At 43.1% G+C, this 22,578-nt stretch overlaps 1 protein-coding gene across 1 annotated transcript in view; it reads left to right on the top strand.

The window, feature by feature from the left end:
• The first annotated feature begins 9,715 nt into the window (after window positions 1–9,715).
• Window positions 9,716–22,578, top strand: part of mmp11a (matrix metallopeptidase 11a) — an 84,894-nt gene continuing 72,031 nt past the window's right edge. Inside the window, exon 1 of the mRNA XM_048556511.2 lies at window positions 9,716–9,884. Coding sequence (XP_048412468.1) covers window positions 9,789–9,884 — 96 coding nt within the window. The 5' untranslated portion in view covers window positions 9,716–9,788. The remainder of the gene's footprint in view (window positions 9,885–22,578) is intronic.

Raw genomic sequence — 22,578 nt, 5'->3', positions numbered from 1 at the left:
TCACCCAACTTGCACATCTTTGGACTGTGGGAGGAAACCAGAGCACGTGTCAGAAACCCACACAGACATGGGGAAAACGTGCAAACTCAACACAGACAGTTGCCCGAGGGAGGAATTGAACCCAGGTCCCTGGCACTGTGAGGTGGTACTGCTAGCCACTGAGCTACGGTACCACCCCTGAGCTACTGTGCCATCTTGTGCAATGTTAAGGGTGGAGTCGAGCCAATTTTGTTGTAGATTGGATCTGTGATCACACGGCCACATCAATATCAACCTTCTTTTGAACCAAGTGACCAATTAATGGATCAGTACCTGGTGCTATGATGTTGTGGCCATAACAGAGACATGGGTTCCTCATGGGCAGGAATGGTTGCTGGATGTTCCAGGGTTTAGAACATTTAAAAAGAATAGGGAGGGGGGAAAAAGAGGAGGGGGTGTAGCACTACTAATCAGAGAGGGTATCACAGCTACAGAAGCTTCCTTTGTCGAGGAAGATCTGCCTACTGAGTCAGTATGGGTGGAAATTAGGAACAGCAAGGGAGTAGTCACCTCGTTAGGGGTTTACTACAGGCCCCCCAATAGCAGCAGGGAGATTGTAGAAAGCATAGGTCGACAGATTTTGGAAAAGTGTGGACGCAGTAGGGTTGTTGTAATGGGTGACTTTAACTTTCCTAATATTGATTGGAACCTCCTTCGAGCAGAAGATTTGAATGGAGCTGTTTTTGTAAGGTGTGTTCAGGAGGGTTTCCTAACGCAGTACGTTGACAGGCCGACGAGGGGAGAGGCCATTCTAGACTTGGTGCTCGGAAACGAGCTGGGGCAGGTATCAGATCTTGTGGTGGGAGAGCATTTTGGTGATAGTGACCATAACACTCTCACATTCTACATAGCTATGGAGAAGGAGAGGATTAGGCAGAATGGGAGGATATTTAATTGGGGAAGAGGAAACTATGATGCGATTAGACACGAGTTAGGAAGCATGGACTGGGAGCAGTTGTTCCATGGTAAGGGAACTATAGACATGTGGAGATGGTTTAAGGAACAGTTGTTGGGAGTGATGAGTAAATACGTCCCTCTGAGACAGGCAAGAAGGGGTAAGATAAAGGAACCTTGGATGACGAGAGCGGTGGAGCTTCTAGTGAAAAGGAAGAAGGTAGCTTACATAAGGTGGAGGAAGCTAGGGTCAAGTTCAGCTAGAGAGGATTACATGCAGGCAAGGAAGGAGCTCAAAAATGGTCTGAGGAGAGCCAGGAGGGGGCACGAGAAAGGCTTGGCAGAAGGAATCCGGGAAAACACAAAGGCATTTTACACTTATGTGAGGAATAAGAGAATGGTCAAAGAAAGAGTAGGGCCGATCTGGGATAGCATAGGGAACTTGTGTGTGGAGCCTGAGGAGGTAGGGGAAGCCCTAAATGAGTTTTTTGCTTCTGTCTTTACGAAAGAAACGAACTTTGTAGTGAATGAAACCTTTGAAGAGCAGGTGTGCATGCTGGAATGGATAGAGATAGAGGAAGCTGATGTACTGAAAATTTTGTCAAACATTAAGATTGACAAGTCGCCAGGCCCGGATCAGATTTGTCCTCGGCTGCTTTGGGAAGCGAGAAATGCAATTGCTTCGCCACTTGCGAAGATCTTTGCATCCTCGCTCTCCACTGGAGTCGTACCTGAGGACTGGAGAGAGGCAAATGTAATTCCTCTCTTCAAGAAAGGAAATAGGGAAATCCCCGGCAATTATAGACCGGTAAGTCTCACGTCTGTCGTCTGCAAGGTGTTAGAAAGGATTCTGAGGGATAAGATTTATGACCATCTGGAAGAGCATGGCTTGATCAAATACAGTCAACACGGCTTTGTGAGGGGTAGGTCATGCCTTACAAACCTTATGGAGTTTTTTGAGGATGTGACTAGAAAGGTTGATGAGGGTCGAGCTGTGGATGTGGTGTATATGGACTTCAGTAAGGCATTTGATAAGGTTCCCCATGGAAGGCTCATTCAGAAGGTCAGGAGGAATGGGATACAGGGGAACTTAGCTGCTTGGATACAGAATTGGCTGGCCAACAGAAGACAGTGAGTGGTAGTAGAAGGAAAATATTCTGCCTGGAAGTCAGTGGTGAGTGGGGTTCCACAGGGCTCTGTCCTTGGGCCTCTACTGTTTGTAATTTTTATTAATGACTTGGACGAGGGAATTGAAGGATGGGTCAGCAAGTTTGCAGACGACACAAAGGTCGGAGGTGTCGTTGACAGTGTAGAGGGCTGTTGTAGGCTGCAGCGGGACATTGACAGGATGCAGAGATGGGCTGAGAGGTGGCAGATGGAGTTCAACCTGGATAAATGCGAGGTGATGCATTTTGGAAGGTCGAATTTGAAAGCTGAGTACAGGATTAAGGATAGGATTCTTGGCAGCGTGGAGGAACAGAGGGATCTTGGTGTGCAGATACATAGATCCCTTAAAATGGCCACCCAAGTGGACAGGGTTGTTAAGAAAGCATATGGTGTTTTGGCTTTCATTAACAGGGGGATTGAGTTTAAGAGTCGTGAGATCTTGTTGCAGCTCTATAAAACTTTGGTTAGACCGCACTTGGAATACTGCGTCCAGTTCTGGGCGCCCTATTATAGGAAAGATGTGGATGCTTTGGAGAGGGTTCAGAGGAGGTTTACCAGGATGCTGCCTGGACTGGAGGGCTTATCTTATGAAGAGAGGTTGACTGAGCTCGGTCTCTTTTCATTGGAGAAAAGGAGGAGGAGAGGGGACCTAATTGAGGTATACAAGATAATGAGATGCATAGATAGAGTTGATAGCCAGAGACTATTTCCCAGGGCAGAAATGGCTAGCACGAGGGGTCATAGTTTTAAGCTGGTTGGTGGAAAGTATAGAGGGGATGTCAGAGGCAGGTTCTTTACGCAGAGAGTTGTGAGAGCATGGAATGCGTTGCCAGCAGCAGTTGTGGAAGCAAGGTCATTGGGGTCATTTAAGAGACTGCTGGACATGCATATGGTCACAGAAATTTGAGGCTGCATACATGAGGATCAATGGTCGGCACAACATTGTGGGCTGAAGGGCCTGTTCTGTGCTGTACTGTTCTATGTTCTATGTTCTAATGTTCTAACCAGATGTTTATTATGATTGGTTCTGATTTGGATGTAGCTAAGCAATTTAACTGTTCCAAACCAGATGAAAGTGAATGTACCAGGGTGTGCTCAGAGTTCTCTTACTCAATTTAGGTCCAGTGGATCTCTTTTGCTGCCTCAAGTCCACAGACTGGCAGCAACTACAAAGGTTTACTGGCCTGGATCCTAAAGAAAATTTTAATCATTTGGCCAAGGCTTGGCTTAGTTTTGGAGTTTTGCTGCGGGCAGATCATGAGTCCCTCAGTTCAGCACGTGTCTGACTGAGTCGATGGAGTTACTGTCACTCAAATCTTGTTCCCTAAGCTTAGTTCTCCTGGCAAATCATACATTCCACTTGCTGCTTTTTCCAATGATAAAGTCAGTTTCAGTGCCTGTTTGAAGTCCAGTTAGGTTTAAGCTAATATGCAGTAGGGTTAGGTTTCAGATCAGTTATATGTTCTTTCCAAATATTGGGTCCAGTCTTCGACAGCAGGATCGAACTAGTCATAGAATCCATACAGTGTGGAAACAGGCTATTTGGCCCATCAAGCTCACTAGACCCTCTGAAGAGCACCCCCATCCAGACCCACTCTCCTAATCTAACACCAAAACTCTGTATTTACCATAACTAACTCACCTAACCTACACATCCCTGGGCACTATAGGCAGTTTAGCATGGTCAGACTCAAGGAGAATGTGCAGATTCCATATAGATAGTCACCCGAGGCTGACATCGAACTCAGATCCCTGGAGCTGTGAGGCAGCAGTGCTAACCACTGAGCTTCTGTGCCACCAAACTCAAGCTTCCCAAATAATGGCATGATGCCAGAAATGTTCACTCCAACTGAAAGACAACCGTTACAAGTGAACTTCTTCAGGAGTGTGCTTTTCTCTGCTGCTACTGGACCAACTCCACAGAGGGCGGTATCCTGTCACCAAGTCACCCTTTATTTACACATGGTGAGTCCTTGGTACTGTTGCAGTTCCCTCAAAGCCAGCTCTCAGACTGTACAGGATGTCTGACACTCCTTATCTGTCAGCCAGGGCTTCCTGTTGAACCAGAGTAGCAGCCCCAATCAGGGAATTCACATTCTATGAAGTCTACCTGGCTGACCTTGTTACAATCACTGCAGCTTGTTCTGCTCTCCCAAGGAAGTGTAGGTTTTGAGTCTTTGGCCTCAATTTATATTTCCTCCTTTACTTCAAGCAAACGAGTATGCAACTGCTGGCTCCTCCCTCTCTCTCTACTGTCTGAATCACTTTTTCAGCAGTTCCTGTAGGCTGTGTCCTATGATTAATGACTCAGAAATCTTTTATGTGTGAACCAGTGATTCTGTGCCTCCTGCAAACAGTGAAACAACCAGAAAAGTTCTGACTGGCACAATAATCATCTCAGCAGATGTTGTAAACAGGGATCGCTGAACTGCTTTCCTAGTTAACAAGGTGTAGAGCTCGATGAACACAGCAGGCCAAGCATTACCAGAGGAGCAGGAAGGCTGACATTTTGGGCCTAGACCCTTCTTCAGATGCTGCTTGGCCTGCTGTGTTCATCCAGCTCTACACCTTGTTATCTCAGATTCTCCAGGATCTGCAGTTCCTACTATCTGCTTTCCTAGTTTCTGTTTTATCCATTACACCCATTTGTTTTTTCTGCATGTGTATGTAAAGTGGAAACTTATAACAAGTTTAGAAATGTAATTTGTAGTATATGTTGATAGATTCTAGCTGCAGAGAAATAATTGTAAAGTATCTACTTGTGATAAATTGTGTTTCTCAATCAGAAACCTGGTCTGTATTTACTATTGACCTGACTCTGGAAGTCAAGTAAATTTCAGAATTCTGCATATTTTAAAAAATACTTAACTTTTGTCATGTCCCCAGAAGACTGGGACTTGATTCCTAGTGTGCTGAGGAGTAACAAAGTTATGGACTCATCCAAGATTAATCGATTTGAAACAGAGGTGGCAAGGATTTAAGTGTGCTATTAGTAAGCAACACAGGTGAAGAAAAGAGATAACAAGGTGTAGAGCTGGATGAACACAGCAGGCCAAACAGCATCTGAAGAAGGGCCTAGGGCCGAAACTTCAGCCTTCTTGCTGCTGTGATGCTGCTTGGCCTGCTGTGTTCATCCAGCTCTACATCTCGTAATCTCAGATTCTCCAGCATCTACAGTTCCTACTATCTGTGAAACAGGTGAAGAAAACTTCAGGTTCTGTGCCGCATTTACGATATGGCATTGGAAATGGCAAAATATTTCCTGCGGGTGGCAGAGTTGTCCCTAGCAATCTTAACAGAAATTTCAAAGGGCACGTTGATTGACTGAGCAGCTAAACTGGAGGTCAGATTCCTTGCAAGAAACAAGGCAGACATAACTGAGATACAGATCTGGTATCTTTTATCCACTGAAAAGACCTAAAAACCGAAAGTCTTTTGGTGGCCCAAACAGACCTAAAAGTGAAGTTTGTTCCCAAGGGTCGAATGACCCAAACAGACCTATAAGAGTAAGTGTATCAGAAAACTGAAAATGTTCTTTCTCTGAAAACCAGTTGGTCCCAAAGTTTGCAGATAAAAGATTCCTGACCTGTACTAACAGCACGGTGGCTCAGTGGTTAGCACTGCAGCCTCACAGCGCCAGGGACCCGGGTTCGATTCCAGCCTCGGGCGACTGTCTGTTTGGAGTTTGCACATCCTCCCTGTGTCTACATGGGTTTCCTCCGGGTGCTCCGGCTTCCTCCCACAGTCCAAAGATGTGCAGGCTAGGTGAATTGGCCACTCTAAATTTCCCGGAGTGCTCAGGAGTGAGTGTGTTATAGGGGGATGGGTCTGGCTGGGATGCTTTAAGGGGCCGTGTGGATTTGTTGGGCCGAAGGTCCTGTTTCCACACTGTAGGGAATCTAATCTAATCTAAACACTTGGGTTGAGTGGAAATGTTTGACAGACCAGATGATCTGAGAAGTGGAACATTAGAATTAGGTGATATTCAATTACAGTTAAATCATTTTAAGCAAGAAAAGAAAATGAAAATCTAAGATGGAATTCCAAAGGAGAAATAAGAACAGAGAAAATAAGGAAAAGGAGCAAATTAATAGAGAAATGAAAAAGGGAATAAGACATACTGATACTGATCCTGGTGAGGAGGGTCTGAGACATGACTTGAAGCCAAATGAAAAAAATGTTGAAGTTTGCACAGGCCCTACCAAAATTTGGGGAATAGGATGTGGAGCCACTCTTCATGTCATTTGAGAAAATGGGTCAACATTTGAATTGAACAAAAGAGGAATGGACATTGCATATGCAAAGTAAGTTGACAAGTAAAGCACAAGAAATTTAGACTTCACTGTCAGAGGTGGTATTTTTGGGATTATGACAGTATAAAGAAACCGGTATTGGCTTGCATGAGGCATTAAGCAATGGTTCCTGAATTTAAGGAAGCAGTTGGTTCAAACCTGTCTGATGAAGGGTCTAGGCCCGAAACGTCAGCTTTTGTGCTCCTGAGATGCTGCTTGGCCTGCTGTGTTCATCCAGCCTCACATTTTATTATCTTGGAATTCTCCAGCATCTGCAGTTCCCATTATCTCTGGTTCAAACCTACATTGAATTCGAAAGGGTTAAGCAAAGCAATTTTGAGAAGTGGATTCAAGTTTTAGAAGCTGAAACCATACATGAAGCTCTTCGATTCAGAGGTAGTAAGAACTGCTGATGCTGGAGTCAGAGATAACACAGTGTGGAGCTGGAGGAACACAACAGGCCAGGCAGCATCAGAGGAGCAGGAAAGCTAACATTTCGGATCGGGACGCTTCTTCAGAAATGTTTGTGTTCCTGCTCCTCTGATGCTGCCTGGCCTGCTGTGTTCCTCCAGCTTCACACTGTGTTATCTCTTAGAGAGATTGCTCTCTTAGAAGAATTTAAAAACTCACTACTTGCTGTAATAAGAACTTAAGTTCTGAAGAAGAGTCATACCAAACTTGAAACATTTTCTCTCCCTAAGGATGCTGCCAGACTTTCTGAGTTTCTTCAGCATTCTCTGCATTAGTTTATAATGAACAAAAGGGTTTAAATGATTAGACAGACTGTAATAATGGATGAAGATTATGAGTCAATCCTCAGAACAAACCTTTTTCTGACAGCTTCATAGATTTATAAGTGATAGAAAATAGGAGAGTGAAAAGAGGGCAATTAGCTAAGGTAAGGAATTGAGAGCTGGAAATGCTTTTACAAATTGATCCTGTGAAAACAAAATTCAGTGGTCCATGTAAAGTAGCCAGGAGAGTTAGTAAAGTGGTTTATCTGATAAATACACTTTATTGTAGGAAAAAGAATCAGTTACGTCACGCATGAAGATGATGGAGATAATAAGAGTGAGGTAGAAGAAATAGACAGTTCTTAAGTGGACATACTATATTTTGACTCATTAACACAGAAATACTGGGACAGTTAAACCCAGTTCTCATATTTAGAAGAAGGATAAGGGGAAAATTTTGCAAGACAATTGAGAAAGTATGATGAAATCTGTAGAAATGCACCTGGATGTACTACATTGATGAGGCACGATGTGGAGATGGGGGAGTCACTTGACACTCATTGTAAACACAGTTGCTGGTTAAGTAGTAGCAGGAGATGGTGCAGATGAGCCGGAGCTAAGGGGGAAAGCAAATGAAGACTGAGCTGCAATAAACAGCTGAAATACTTGTCGACTAGTGATCAGTTATCAATGACAAAGGCCTTCCACCTGCCAGCAACTTTGCGATTGGTTCCCAAGTACTGGACAGCTTAGGACATTGAACAGGCAAGGGATATGCCATCACACCTCCACCAAATCAGGAGCCGTCTCTGTTCTATCTAATAAAAGCTCCTTTAAAACAGAGACAAATACACTAAAATTTGAAGGCGTAGTGGACAGTGAAGATTACCTCAGAGTACAATGAGATCTTGATCAGATGGACCTATAGGCTGAGGAGTGGCAGATGGAGCTCAATTTAGATAAATGTGAGGTGCTGTATTTTGGAAAGGCAAATCAGGGCAGGACTTAGACACTTAATGGTAAGGTCCTGGGGACTGTTGCTGAACAAAGAGGCCTTGGAGTGCAGGTTCGTAGTGCCTTGAAAGTGGAGACTCAGATATATAGGATTATGAAGAAGGCGCTTGGTATGCTTGCCTTTATGGGTCAGTACATTGAGTATAGGAGTTGGGAGGTCATGTTGCAGCTATACAGGACGTGTGTGCAATTCTAGTCTCCCTCCTCTTGGGAGAATGTTGTAAAACTTGAGAGGGTTCAGAAAAGATTTGCTAGGACATTGCCAGAGTTAGAGGGTTTGAGCTATAGGGAGAGGTTAAATAAGCTGGGACTATTTTCCCTGGAGTGGTCAAAGGTTGAGGGGTGACCTTATAGAGGTTTATAAAATCACGAGGGGCATGGACAGAATAAATAGACAAGGTCTTTTCCCTGTGATGGGGGAATCCAAAACTAGAGGGCATACATTTAAGGTGAAAGGGGAAAGATATAAAAGGGACCTAAGGGGCAACTTTTTCAGGCAGACAGTGGTACGTTTATAGAAATAGCTGCCAGAGGAGGTGGTGGAGGCTGGTACAATTACAACATTTAACAGGTATCTGGATGGCTATATGAATAGGAAGCGTTTAGAGGGATATGGGCCAAATGCTGGCAAATGGGACTACATTAATTCAGGATATCTGGTCGGCATGGATGAGTTGGACCGAAGGGTCTGTTTCTGTGCTGTATATCTTTATGACTCTGTAATCTTTCCTTTTGGCTGTTGCTGTAAACTATACCTTTAATAAGGCTGATGCAGCCATCCTCTTCCTTCTGCAAGCCAGTGAAAACATTGGAGAAGGAAGACGGAGAAGCAGTGCTCTGATCAGCACAGGAATCATCCTTACAGTTCCAATGACCAGGGATCACTGGAGTGCTTTCCTGGTAATTCCGCCGTCCTTAGCACCAGTGTTTTCTCCGTTGTGTCTGTGTCTGTGTCTGCGTATGTTTGTAAGTTTATAAGAGGGCTAAACATTTAACTTGTAGAGTTACATGCCATCAGTTCATGTTTACTTGTAGCTAGATTTGTAAAAAATGTAGTAATTCATGTTAAGTACAAAAACCAGTTCTGTGTTTTCTGTTAATCTGAGTCTGAAAGTCGGGATAATTATGGAATTCTGCAGACAAAAGTCTTTAACTTTTGTAACAACACAAGGAATACTGTGCTTGTTTTTCCAGCACCCCCACTAGTCAGGCAGAACAATAGATAAGCCCACCTGTCGGGAGTGTTATAAAGAAACTCATCCCACAGGGGTTTGATAAAGAAATTCTTCCAACAGGAGTTGAATATAGAAACTCACCGCACAGGAATTTAATAGAGAGACTCACCCCACAGAAGGGTTTACAGAGAAATTCACCCACAGGAGGGCAAATAGAGGAACTCGCCTTACAGAAGGATATTAGACAAACTCACCCAAAGAGGGATTATTGGAGAAACTCACCGAACTGCAGGTTAATAGAGAAACTCGCCCACAGGAGGGTAATAGAGAAACTCACCTAAAGAGGGGTTAATTGAGAGAATGTACATGCGCCCACGTGATATTTGTGGCTGAGAATTGAGGCAGGACTGAGAAACAAAGCCGTGGCGGGGTATATAAAAGACAGATTGGAGTGAGGGGCTCACTCAGTCAGGATGCTGGTCAGTTGGGTTACTGTGACTTTGCTTGTGTGCAGCGGCGGTAGCAGCTCACTGCCTATTCCCCGGGAACGGGACCAGCAGCAGCGCCGGGTAAGAGAGTTTCGGGATCAGACGAGCTTTACTCTTGTCAAACATGTTCGTAGCTGTATCGTGTGGGCGCAACACAAGTCTGAAAATCTGGCAGCCGAACGAAGATGTATTAAATTGTGAAAAGTTAAATGATAAGTGCATTGGACGCACAGTGCCAGTACCAAAGGGAGTTGGAATCAGGCAGTGATTACGAAGAATTCACAATCGAACGATTATAAATCGAGTAAACTGTATTATGCAAACATCTACATTGATACATGAAATTGCAGATTGTGGGTGCAATCGGTGTAGTAACATTTATGTCCCTTTCTATTGTGTGTATTAAATCCGATTTAGAATTTTTGGAGGAGGTAGTGGTGAGGGATCACTGCAGACGTGCTGCTTTCTAGTGCCCTGGTATCCCCTCTTGATAATGTCCTCCCCCTTCTCCATCAGCTCAGAGAGAGAGACAGGTTTGACTGAGAGCTTGGAAGATTCAAGTGCTGACATGCTCCCAGGTATTCACTATAAAGGAGACCAGACAGCAACTCTTAGCAGACCGTGAAGACAGCTCGTACCCTGTCTGTAATTGAATCTCAATCCTCAACTCATATCAAAACCAGCCGGAGTCCATTGACCCTGGCTCAGTTCAGCTCCCACTGAGAAAGCTACAGCCATCGCCTGTAACTGGAACAGATAATTCCGCACCCTAATCCATCGATCTCATCTCAACTCTCAGCCCAAACAGAATCTTCTCCCTTGTAAACGAGGGACAGGGATTTTGGGAGCTAATGAAGGAATCCTCTAAGGATTAATGTTGAGCTTTCTGGAACTTGCTGCCACTTGAGGTTTCCGAAAGTTACAAACTTGTCTGACTAGTTTCACAAAGGTGAGTAGATTTGCCCCTGAAATAAAGCCTGGGGATGAAGTTATGGAGGGTCCTTTGAGTGCTGTTCTTTCTGTCTCCACTCAAGGGGATTAGTTTACACACCAGGTGACGGATTTCTGTTGGTCCTATTCATATTTCACCCTCACCAGCCCCCCTCCCCCACGCCTTATCAGACTGTGGGATGATGATAATGACAGGGTGGAGGATGAAAACAGAAGGGTGTGTGTTTGGAGGGGAGCAAGGGAGTGGGGTCATTCAGTGTTGCACGGATGGAGACCGTAAACATGAGATGTAATTCTCTCCAACATTACTTTCTGTTCAATTTTTATCTTTAAATATTTTCAGTTTCTTGTTCATATGCATGAAGAACTGTTGTGTTTTTGTTTGTTCGGTTTAAATCATTGATCAGTTGTACAATTGATCTAAACTCTAGATGATATTAGGTAGTGAGCAGTAGTGTAACATTGTTGATTGATCATGGGTAACTCAGTGAGTCGGCAAAAGATCACAGGGTAAAGGAAATTGGTTTTGAACTTCATCGTGGCAATCTTAGAAAGGCATAGAATTAAGCAATTATTGTCAAACTAAAATGGACAAGATTTTGAAGGGGATCCTACAGGGCAGAATTTGTGTATTTGGAAAGGCAAAGACTGATTAGGGATAGTCACATAACTTTGTGTGTGGAAAGTCATGTCTTACTAACTAGATTGAATTTTTTTGGAAAAATGAAGAAAATTGACGAAGGCAGAGCAGTGGAAATTGTCTGTATAAAGACTTCAGTAAGGTGTTCCACAAAGTTCTGCATGGTGGACTTTTTAGCAAAGTTAAATCACTTGGAATGCAGGGAGAACTACTCGTTTGGATATAAAATTGGCTCAAACGTAGGAGACAGAGTTTGGTGGTGGAGGGTTGTTTTTCAAACTGAAGGCCTGTGGCCTGAGGTGTGCAGCAAGGATTGGTCCACTGTGTCCACTGCTTTTTCTCATTCATATAAATGATTTGGATGTGAATATAGGTGGTATGGTTACTAAGCTTGCAGATGACACCAAAAAGTGGTGATGTGATGTATTCAGCAAAGAAGGTTACTTCAGTATAGAGACCTTGATCAGATGCGCATATGGGCTGAGGAGTGGCAATGGAGTTTAATTTAGATAAACGTGAGGTGTAGCATTTCAGTAGGGCAAATCAGGGTAGGATTTATGTACTTAATGGTAAGCTCCTGGGGAGTGTTGTTGAACAGAGGCTTTGGGGTGCAGATTGATAATTGAAAGTGGAGTTGTAGGTAAGCAGGATAGTGAAGATAGAGTTTGATATGCTTGCCTTTATTGATCCGTGCATTGAGTATAAGAGTTGGGAGGTCATGTTGCAGCAGTACAGGACATTGGTTAGGCCACTTTTGGAATACTACATTATAGAAATGATGTTGTGATACTTGAAAATGTTCAGAAGATTTACAGGATGTTGCCAGGGCTGGAGGGTTTGAGCTGTAAGAAGAAGCTGAATAGTCTGGGGCTATTTTCCCTCGCGTGTTGGAGGCTGAGTGGTGACCTTATAGAAGTTTATAAAATCAGGAGGGGCATGGTTAGGCTGAATAGTCAAGGTCTTTTCCCCAGGGTATTGGAGTCCAAAAGCAGGTGGCAAGGTTTAAGGGAAAGTTTTAAAAGGGACCTAAGGAGCAACTTTTTCACGCAGATAGTGATGCATGTATGGAGTGAGCTGCCAGAGGAGGTGGTGGGGGCTGGTACAATTATAACATTTAACAGGCATCTGGGTGGGTATATGAATAGGAAGAGTTTAGAGGGATATGGGCCAAATGCTGGCAAATGGGACTACATTAATTTAGGATGCTTGATCAGCGTGGAGTAGTTGGACTGAAGGGTCTGTTTCTGTGTTGTATATCTGACTTTATTTTTGCCTAGTGACTTTCCTTCCAGCGTTTGATCATTTTCCAGTTGATGTTTAAAGATTACAAACAGCAAGTCCTGACAGACTCTGCAGATAACCAATCACACACTCCTGCGGATGTAAGCTCACACTTAATGGGATTGGTTAGGGATGATTGGCCTGTATTGAGGATGTAGTGGCTATTGTCTATTTTGTCTGACTTTCCTGGCATTCAGATATGTAGCTAAGATGATAAGCAACAGCTAAAAACAGGCTGATTTTATTTTCTTTCTCGATCCTCTAACAAACCTTATTGCTGAGTTCTTCACTCCGTACTGAGGGGTAAAATTTCTAGCAAGCCCTGAGCTTAGGCAAGCATGGGCAGAGAACAGAGGCAGTCTCAAACCATGCATATGATAGCAGCTGACACCAGACAAACTCCTAAGTGCTCGGCACAGCATGGAGTGGTGTGGGTCTATTAGAGCTAAGCATTTAGCTTAATGGCAGGGGCCAATAATTTTAGAGCTTATAGTAAGTATTTAATAGCATGTGATTTTTATAAGATTTAGTTTTAAGTAGTTTCAATTTGTGTTTTAGTGTTAGTTTTAAGTGCACATAACTGATTGTATAATAACTGTTATCTAACATGCCCGAGCAACTTGGGCCTGTTACATGCACATTGTGTGCCATGTCGGAATGCCAGGGCCATTGATGTGGCCTGGAAAACCACATATGCATGAAGTGCTGCCAGCTGCTCCAGCTTGCCCTCTGGCAGTGCATTCAGGAAGCTGCAGGGAGTTCAGAAAAAGAGCAGACATGTGACTTCTAGCATAAAAGAGCTTCCTAGTTTTAGAGCTAGTTTTGAGGTGCAAGCCGAGCAGGTTTCACCTGAACAGCGACGAAAGCACTGTCTTCACAGTGGCGTGGACATGTGCTTGTGGAGAGGACACAGGGAGAAAATATTAGCAGCAAAGTGTAGAAATAAGATGCATGAAAAGCCGAGAGGGACAAATGGCAGCAAAACAAAGTGCAGAGAGATCAGGAATAAGAGGAAAGTAGCAAAGCTGATTAGCAGTGTTAGAATGCGTTAATTCAACTAGTATTATAAATTAGCTTGACAAAGCTATGGAGATAGGAGTTTAGATAGGCCACATGAAGTTGTAATGTTGTGACTATAATATAGGCAGAAATGGGAACCAAATATTCCTTTCTCCTGTGTTAATGTTCATCAGTATTCCTCCTGAATAGACTTGAGGGGTGATCAGGTATACTATTACAGTTCTCAGAGGACCTATACACTGGAGCATTCAAAGACTGAATCTATTCAGCTTGAGTTCACGTACAAAAAGGAGTGTACACTGTGGAAATACAGACAAACTCCAGAGAAATCTATCTATAAAAAACAAAGATGGCTTCATCCAAACAAATATACTGGGAAAGAAGCAAGGTAAAATGGTTTGGGCAGAGCGAATGGGGCAAAACTATTCTATGCAGTATTGGAACAAGCGGGCATATGTTGCAAGGTAATTGGTACATGAAACAATGAAGGAAGCTTTTCACAAAGTGAGGAGTAACAGGGAGAATTGATAAAGGTAATGTAGCAAATATTTTAAATTAACCTATTTAGCCATGCTATGACACATGTCTGGAGTAGGTGGGACTTGGACTTGGGCCTTCAGTCCCAGAAGTAGGGATTGTACCACCACACCTCAAGACCTAACAGAAGGTACTGAAGTATCTGAATGACAGAACATTATTGGAAGTGACGTGGTTCAAACTCAAGCCTCCAAAGAGACTGGAACCAGAAACTGAATCCAGTGCCTTATACCACTTGGCCATTCTACCACAGTAGCTTTGATCTTTCTTACCCTGTCACATTGTAGTAGATATTTATGTGAACTTTCAAGGCATTTCAAACATCAGACTTAGCCAGAATGTCAGTGCTTTGAAGAGCAGCCAGCTATAGTTCAATGCATAGTACCCCCATCCTTTGAGTCAGAAGGTTGTGTGCTTTGGCCCCATCTTAGAACTTGAGCACAAAAGGAAGGCTGACTTCAGGGCAGTGTTGGACATTTTGACTTTTAGATAAGACATTTAAACTGAGATCCCCTTTGCCCACCTAGTTGGATGTGAAAGATCTCAGTACTGTTTCAGACTAAAGTAAACCAGATGCCACGAGCAATTTATCCCTCAATCAACATTATTAAAAAAAAATTTTTCTGGTTATTTGTGGGATCTTTCTGGGTATAAATTGGCCATTGTTTCCTACATTACAACAGTATTTAAGAAATATTTCTTTGGCTGTAAGCTCCTACAGATGCCTTTGAAAGGTAATACATAAATGCAAGTCCCTTCTTTGAGTAGAGATATTCAAAATTGAGAGGTTTTGATCCAACAAGTTAGAAGAAATAATTTTCTGACAAATTGGTCACTTACCAAATGTCACAGATTTAAAACGATTGGCAAAAAATAAGAGGAAAAATGATTTGAGTTATGATGTGGGATGCACTAACAGAAGGCAGGTGGAATCAGGTTCATTAGGAACTTTAAAAAAGACTCAACATGTCCTGAACAGCCTAATTTGTAGTGTAGTGAGAGGAAATGCTGATTTGGACAACTTTCAAAGGTGCATTCTTAACAAGCCTCGTTCAATGCTGGAAGATTTTATATCTATTTCTGTTTGTTTCAATTTGTACTTTCAGGCCTTTAAGCCAATTATCAGCAAGCCAATTAAAATTCTCCAAATTCACAGCTCTATTAGGTAGAATGGAGCAATTTGATCTGAATATCCCTGGCTTTCCACAATTTAGGTGGGTGATTAAAAATAGAACACCCATGAGTACGTTCACACTCTCATCCTATCTCTGACTTGTGGATGCTCTTAACTCGGGTCGGGGGTTTGGTGCTTGGTTAATTGTAATCTTGAGAATTAACAAAACCATAAATCATTTTGCCAATAAAAATTCTGCAAGGAGCACAGTTGCAATTTCACATGATTAATATGGTGGTCATATTCAGAACCTATTGCATTCAGCGTGGTTGTAGTACCTACACACATCACAATGAGGTTGTCTTCACAAAGATTCTGTGGTGGTCACTCCTACCAATGGTGTTTTGGCCAGATGCATCTGACAGTTGAATTGATAAAGGTGATGGCAGCAAGTTGTTTTTCCCTCTTTCTGGTTCTCCCTCCAACTGCTGAAGCCATCGTTTGTGTACCATAGCTGTAGCCAAATTGATTCTGTCTTTGGCCCATTTGGCCACCTGTCCTTCTAGCAGTGCAATGTGCCTCTTAATCAATACCACCACCCCTCCCACTATCCTTTCTCTAATTTTCCTGAAAGCAATGTATGTAGAAATATTGTATCGTATGCCACCTAATTATTCTGTCAGAGGTTTTCCTATCAGTCTTGGGTTCCATTTCACCCTGGCTAGTCTTTGTTTCACCCCTCTTCCAGTTCACCTGATTTATTTGCTGTTATTCTCCTGCACAACTAGTTTAAACCTTTACAATACATCATAGAGTCATAGAGTATTACAGAATGGAAACAGGCTCTTTGGCCCAAACTGGCCCATGCTGACCATAGTGACCACTCAGCTCATTCCAAGTGCCCACATTTGCTCCATATCCCTCTAAATCCTTCCTATCCGTGTACCTATGTAAATGTTTTTTAAACATTGCTATTGTACCTGCCTCAACCACTTTCTCTGACAGCCCATTCCATTTATGCACTCTGTGTGAAAAAGTTGCCCCTCAGGTCCTTTTTAAATCTTTCCCCTCTCTCCTTAAACCTATGCCCTCCAGTTTTCAATTCCCCATCCCTGAGAAAAAAACTATGTGCACTCATGCTATCCATGCCCCTCATAATTTGATCAGCTCATTTTACATACCTCATTCTTTGGTATCATTCTAGTAAATTTCCTTTGAACTCTCACTAGACTTTAAACAGCTTTTCTAAGGTGCCCAGAACTGAACACAACGCTCCAAATGTGGTCTGACCAATGATTGTATAGGTGTAGTATCAGTTCCCTTCTTTTATACTCTATTTTTAAACGTAAGGATCCCTTAAGTCTTCTTAACAACCGCTTCAACTTGCCTGGCCACCTTCGGATAATCATGCATGTGAACTTTGAGGTTCCTCTGTTCCTGTACTCAACTCAAAGTTGAAACATTCAGTTTGGGTTTTTCACAACAAAATGCATTACTTCAAATTTTGTCCTTCTGAAGTCATTAACGGTCATCCTCGCAATTCAGTGATCTTCTTATCTCAGTATCATCCACAAATTTAGAGATTTTTGCCCTCAACAAACACCTCTATATAAATCAGAAAAACAACAATCCCTGGGGAACACCAGTTTCAACCTGACTCCAAACTAAGAAATGCCCATGTACATGTAAACATCCTCTGCTTTCTAATTTTTAGTCAACTCCTCATCCATGCTGCCAAGGACACATTAATTCCAAACATTTCTAATTTGCTAACCAACTTGCCATGTGGCACCTATCAAATGATTTCTGAATGTCCAAACATACAACATTGATCAGGGCTGAAAGACTCCGCACAGTGGATCAGATCAAAGCTTTGCAGTCCTGTCACTTGGAATTGTGCATAGACATGGACAATTAAAGAACTAATAGGAGGTGGAAAACCTACAAATATCTCCATCATTGATTGAGATCAATGTCAATGCAAATGGCAAAACTGAAACACTTGCGTTCAGCCTCAGCCAGGAATGCTGAGTGAATGATCCATCTCAGCCACCTCCTCCTCAGGTTGACAGCATCACAAATGTCACTATTCAGCAATTTCAATTCATTCCATATCATATCAACAACCATCAGAAGGGAATGGATTCTATAAAGGCTAGGGGCCCTGACAACATTCTGGAAATAGTACTGAAGAAATGTGCTCCAGATCTGGCAGCACATAACCCAAGATGCTGTAGTATAGCTATGACAGTGACATCTACCTGACAATGTGGAAAATTAACTCAGTGTAGTCTGTCCACAAACAGCAGGACAAATCCAATCCAACTAATCAGTCTAATCTAAATCATGAGCAAAATGATGGACACATGGATGGATGCTCTATAAGGCTCCATTTCCTCCAGGTTCATTTGGCTCCTGACCTCATCATAGTCTTGTTCCAAACTTGCGTAAAACATGTGCTGAACTCCAGGGGTGGTGACAGTGGCTATCTTTAACATGAAGGCAGGTTTTATAGACTATGGCAACTCTTAGCAAATATGGAATTAAAGGGAATAAGAGAAAATCTTTCCACTGGTTGGAGTCATACCTAGACACAGGTGGTTGTAATTGTTGGAGGTGAATCATACCAACCTCAGTACAAACCTACAGTTCTTCAGGATAGTGTCCTAGGCCCAAGCATCTTCAGCTGCTTCAGTGACCTTCCCTCTATCCTAAATTCAGAAGTGGGAATATTTGCTAATGACTGTACAATGGTCTTTACCATTTAAGACTCCTCAGATCCTCAGACAGTCTAAGTTTATAAGCCACAAAACCTGGACAAGGTTTTGCCTCAGGCTTCAGAAGTTAAGTGGAAGCACCAAGCAACAGATATCTCCAACAAGACAGAATATAACCACCACCCTTGAAATTTTCTAACTTGCAGCTTCCACAGCTTAGCATGCAACTATCATAGAATCCATACAGGGCAGAAGCAGGCCATTCGGCCCATTGAATTCTCACACACCATCCAAAGAGCAACCCACCCACACCCACACTGCATTTCCCATGGCCAATCCACCTAACCTGCACTTCCTGGACACATGGGCAATTTAGCATGGCCAGTCCACCTAGCCTGCACATCTTTGGACTGTGGGAAGAAACCGGAGTACCCAGAGGAAACCCATGCAGACACGGGGATAATGTCCAAACTCCACACAGAGTTGCCCAAGGGTGGAATCGAACCCAAGTTCCTGGCGCTGTGAGACAGCAATGCTAACCACTGAAGCACCGTGCCGTCCTATGTTCCTGTACTGTAGCTTCACAAGGTTTTCACCTTATTTTTAGATATGCCTGGTAGTGCTTCTGACCTCCTTCAATCTTCATTCAGCCAAGGTTTGTTGCGGCTGTACAGGACATCGGTGAGGTCACTTTGAGAATACTTCATACACTGCTCACCCTTTTATAGGAAGGATGTTTTCTATACACACGCAGTTATACAACACAGAAAAAGACCCTTCCTACTCCATCGTAACCCATGTCAGAAATTATCACGTATGAAACAATGGAAATCTTTCTACTATACTCCACTTTGGAAGCCTGGCATTTGGCAGACCAGCATCTCATTGTGATTTCAGCACACCATGCCCCGACAAGTTTCCCAAGCCATCAGTTCACTTTGCCAGCAATGTGACCTTCAGCTCTCCGAGAATCAAGCAATCAATCTCTCCTTGTGTCAATCTTCCTACCCAAGTGTTTCCCCACAGTCACTGGTTCACTTGGCACACCTCATTCCCAGCATCGGATTCAACAATGCCTCCTTTCTAGCTGGAACAGAACAGGACGATGCTATTCAGCCCATTGAACCCACTCTGCCATTCAACGTGTTTTATAGCTGAGCATCTCCTTAGTGCCACTTTGCTACACTATCTCCTTTTCCCTTTGTCACTCATCTCCAGTAACGTACTGTTTGTTGTCTTGAACGTAGCTAATGATTGAGCTTTCACTCTGAGCTTTTTGAGCTCTGGGATAAAGAATTCCAAAGAATCACCACCCTCCGTCAAGAAGAAATTCCCCTTTCTTAGTCTTAAATGGTCTACTTGAGTTAATATCCCTGGTTCTACAGTCACTAGCGAGGGGAAACATCCAATCTATAAGCACTGGAAGAATTTTATAAGTTTTAATTAGATAGCTATCGTTCTTTGAAACTGTAGAGAACAGAGATTAATCTGGTTTAATTCTCCCCTTAATTCCACACAATATTCTGGGTAATGTCTCACAGTCATATACAACCACAGCAAAATATCGTTTGTAGTCCAGTTCACATAAAATGAATGCCAATTATTTTGCATTTCTAATTACTTGCTGCACCTTCATACTAGCTTTGTGATTCATAAACAACAGTCATTCTGTCTTTGAGTTTGTTTCACGCCAAAGTGAATATTTTCAGTCTCATTATCTTCCATCTGCCGTAATATTTAGATTAGATTCCCTACAGTGTGGAAACAGGCCCTTCGGCCCAACAAGTCCACACCACCACTTGAAGCATCCCACCCAGACCCATCCCCCTATAACCCACACACCCTTGAGGACTACGGGCAATTTAGCATGGCCGATCCACCTAGCCTGCACATCTTTGGACTGTGGGAGGAAACTAGAGCGCACAGACATGGGGAGAACATGCAAACTCCACACAGTCACCCGAGACTGGAATCGAACCCAGGTCCCTGGCGCTGTGAGGCTGCAGTGCTAACCACTGAACTACCCTGCCGCCCATAAATATTCCATTTACTTAGCCCGACCAAGTTCTCTTTAAGCCTCCTTGCGCTGTGCTAATCTTGCATTCTAACTTAGTTTGGTGTCATCAGCAAACTTAGAAATATTACAATTTGTACTTACTCCCAATCTCTTTTATATATTAATTGTGAACAGTTGTGGACCCAGCACTGTCGGCCCCACTTACTAACAATCTGCCATCTTGAGTGATCCAATTATTCCCACTCCTCTGCTTTCTGTGTATTAATTGATTCTCAATCACAATGAGTATATTTCCAGCCCAACCTCCAAACCTATGCTGTCTAATTTTATTTTCTAACGTGCTGTGTGGGACCTTATCAAATGCCTTCTCCTTTGTCTATGCTGCAAGTATCATCCTCAAAAAACCTGAACTTTGTTATCTGATTTCCATTTCATAAATCCATGTTCACTCAACCCAATTTTCCACCCTTTCTCTAAAAACCTAGTTAGCACATCCTTAAGAATAGATTTTAATATTTCCCTGCTACTGGTCTCAAGGTAACAAGTCTATAGTTCTCCACTGTCCGTCTCTCTTTTCCTCTGTTATCAATTACTTGGCTTACATTTGCTAACTTCTAGTCAACAGGAACTTTATCAGAACCTATAGAATTTTGAAAAGTAGCCACTAAATGCACCTACTTTTACTATAGTTAATTTGTTTAATCTACTTCGGGTGAAGCTAATCTGGTCCGGGAGATTTCTCAAACCCCAATCCAGCTATTTGTCTTTTTTTTAAAGTAAATCTTCATGAAGACTGATTTCTGTTAGTTCCTCAGTTCAACATGTCCATGGTTGCATTATAGAACATAGAACATAGAACAGTACAGCAGAGTACAGGCCCTTTGGCCCACGATGTTGTGCCGAACTTTTACCCGAAACCTAAGGTCTCTCTAACGTCCACCCTACCTTATAATATTATCCATATGCCTATCTAATAGCTGCTTAAATGCCCCTGGTGAGGCCGGCCCCACTACCCTCTCTGGCAATGCATTCCATGCCCCAACCACTCTGAGTAAAGAACCTACCTCTGACATCTCACGAAATCTACCTCCTTTCACTTCAAAACTATGCCCCCTCATAATGGCTACCTCCACCTGAGGAAAAAGTCTCAGGCTGTCTACTCTATCTATACATAGAACTAGAACATAGAACAGTACAGCACAGAACAGGCCCTTCAGCCCACAATGTTGTGCCGACCATTGATCCTCATGTATGCAGCCTCAAATTTCTGTGACCATATACATGTCCAGCAGTCTCTTAAATGACCCCAATGACCTTGCTTCCACAACTGCTGCTGGCAACGCATTCCATGCTCTCACAACTCTCTGCGTAAAGAACCTGCCTCTGACATCCCCTCGATACTTTCCACCAACCAGCTTAAAACTATGACCCCTCGTGCTCGCCATATCTGCCCTGGGAAATAGTCTCTGGCTATCAACTCTATCTATGCCTCTCATTATCTTGTATACCTCAATTAGGTCCCCTCTCCTCCTCCTTTTCTCCAATGAAAAGAGACCGAGCTCAGTCAACCTCTCTTCATAAGATAAGCCCTCCAGTCCAGGCAGCATCCTGGTAAACCTCCTCTGAACCCTCTCCAAAGCATCCACATCTTTCCTATAATAGGGCGCCCAGAACTGGACGCAGTATTCCAAGTGCGGTCTAACCAAAGTTTTATAGAGCTGCAACAAGATCTCACGACTCTTAAACTCAATCCCCCTGTTAATGAAAGCCAAAACACCATATGCTTTCTTAACAACCCTGTCCACTTGGGTGGCCATTTTAAGGGATCTATGTATCTGCACACCAAGATCCCTCTGTTCCTCCACGCTGCCAAGAATCCTATCCTTAATTCTGTACTCAGCTTTCAAATTCGACCTTCCAAAATGCATCACCTCGCATTTATCCAGGTTGAACTCCATCTGCCACCTCTCAGCCCATCTCTGCATCCTGTCAATGTCCCGCTGCAGCCTACAACAGCCCTCTATACTGCCAACGACACCTCCGACCTTTGTGTCGTCTGCAAACTTGCTGACCCATCCTTCAATCCCCTCATCCAAGTCATTAATAAAAATTACAAACAGTAGAGGCCCAAGGACAGAGCCCTGTGGAACCCCACTCACCACTGACTTCCAGGCAGAATATTTTCCTTCTACTACCACTCGCTGTCTTCTGTTGGCCAGCCAATTCTGTATCCAAGCAGCTAAGTTCCCCTGTATCCCATTCCTCCTGACCTTCTGAATGAGCCTACCATGGGGAACCTTATCAAATGCCTTACTGAAGTCCATATACACCACATCCACAGCTCGACCCTCATCAACTTTTCTAGTCACATCCTCAAAAAACTTGATAAGGTTTGTAAGGCATGACCTACCCCTCACAAAGCCATGTTGACTGTATTTGATCAAGCCATGCTCTTCCAGATGGTCATAAATCTTATCCCTCAGAATCCTTTCTAACAC

The sequence above is a fragment of the Stegostoma tigrinum genome, chromosome 26, assembly GCF_030684315.1.
Source record: "Stegostoma tigrinum isolate sSteTig4 chromosome 26, sSteTig4.hap1, whole genome shotgun sequence".
Taxonomy (NCBI): Eukaryota; Metazoa; Chordata; class Chondrichthyes; order Orectolobiformes; family Stegostomatidae; genus Stegostoma; species Stegostoma tigrinum.
The sequence above is the reverse complement of the archived record's forward strand: the minus strand, read 5'-3'. Positions and strand labels throughout refer to the sequence as shown.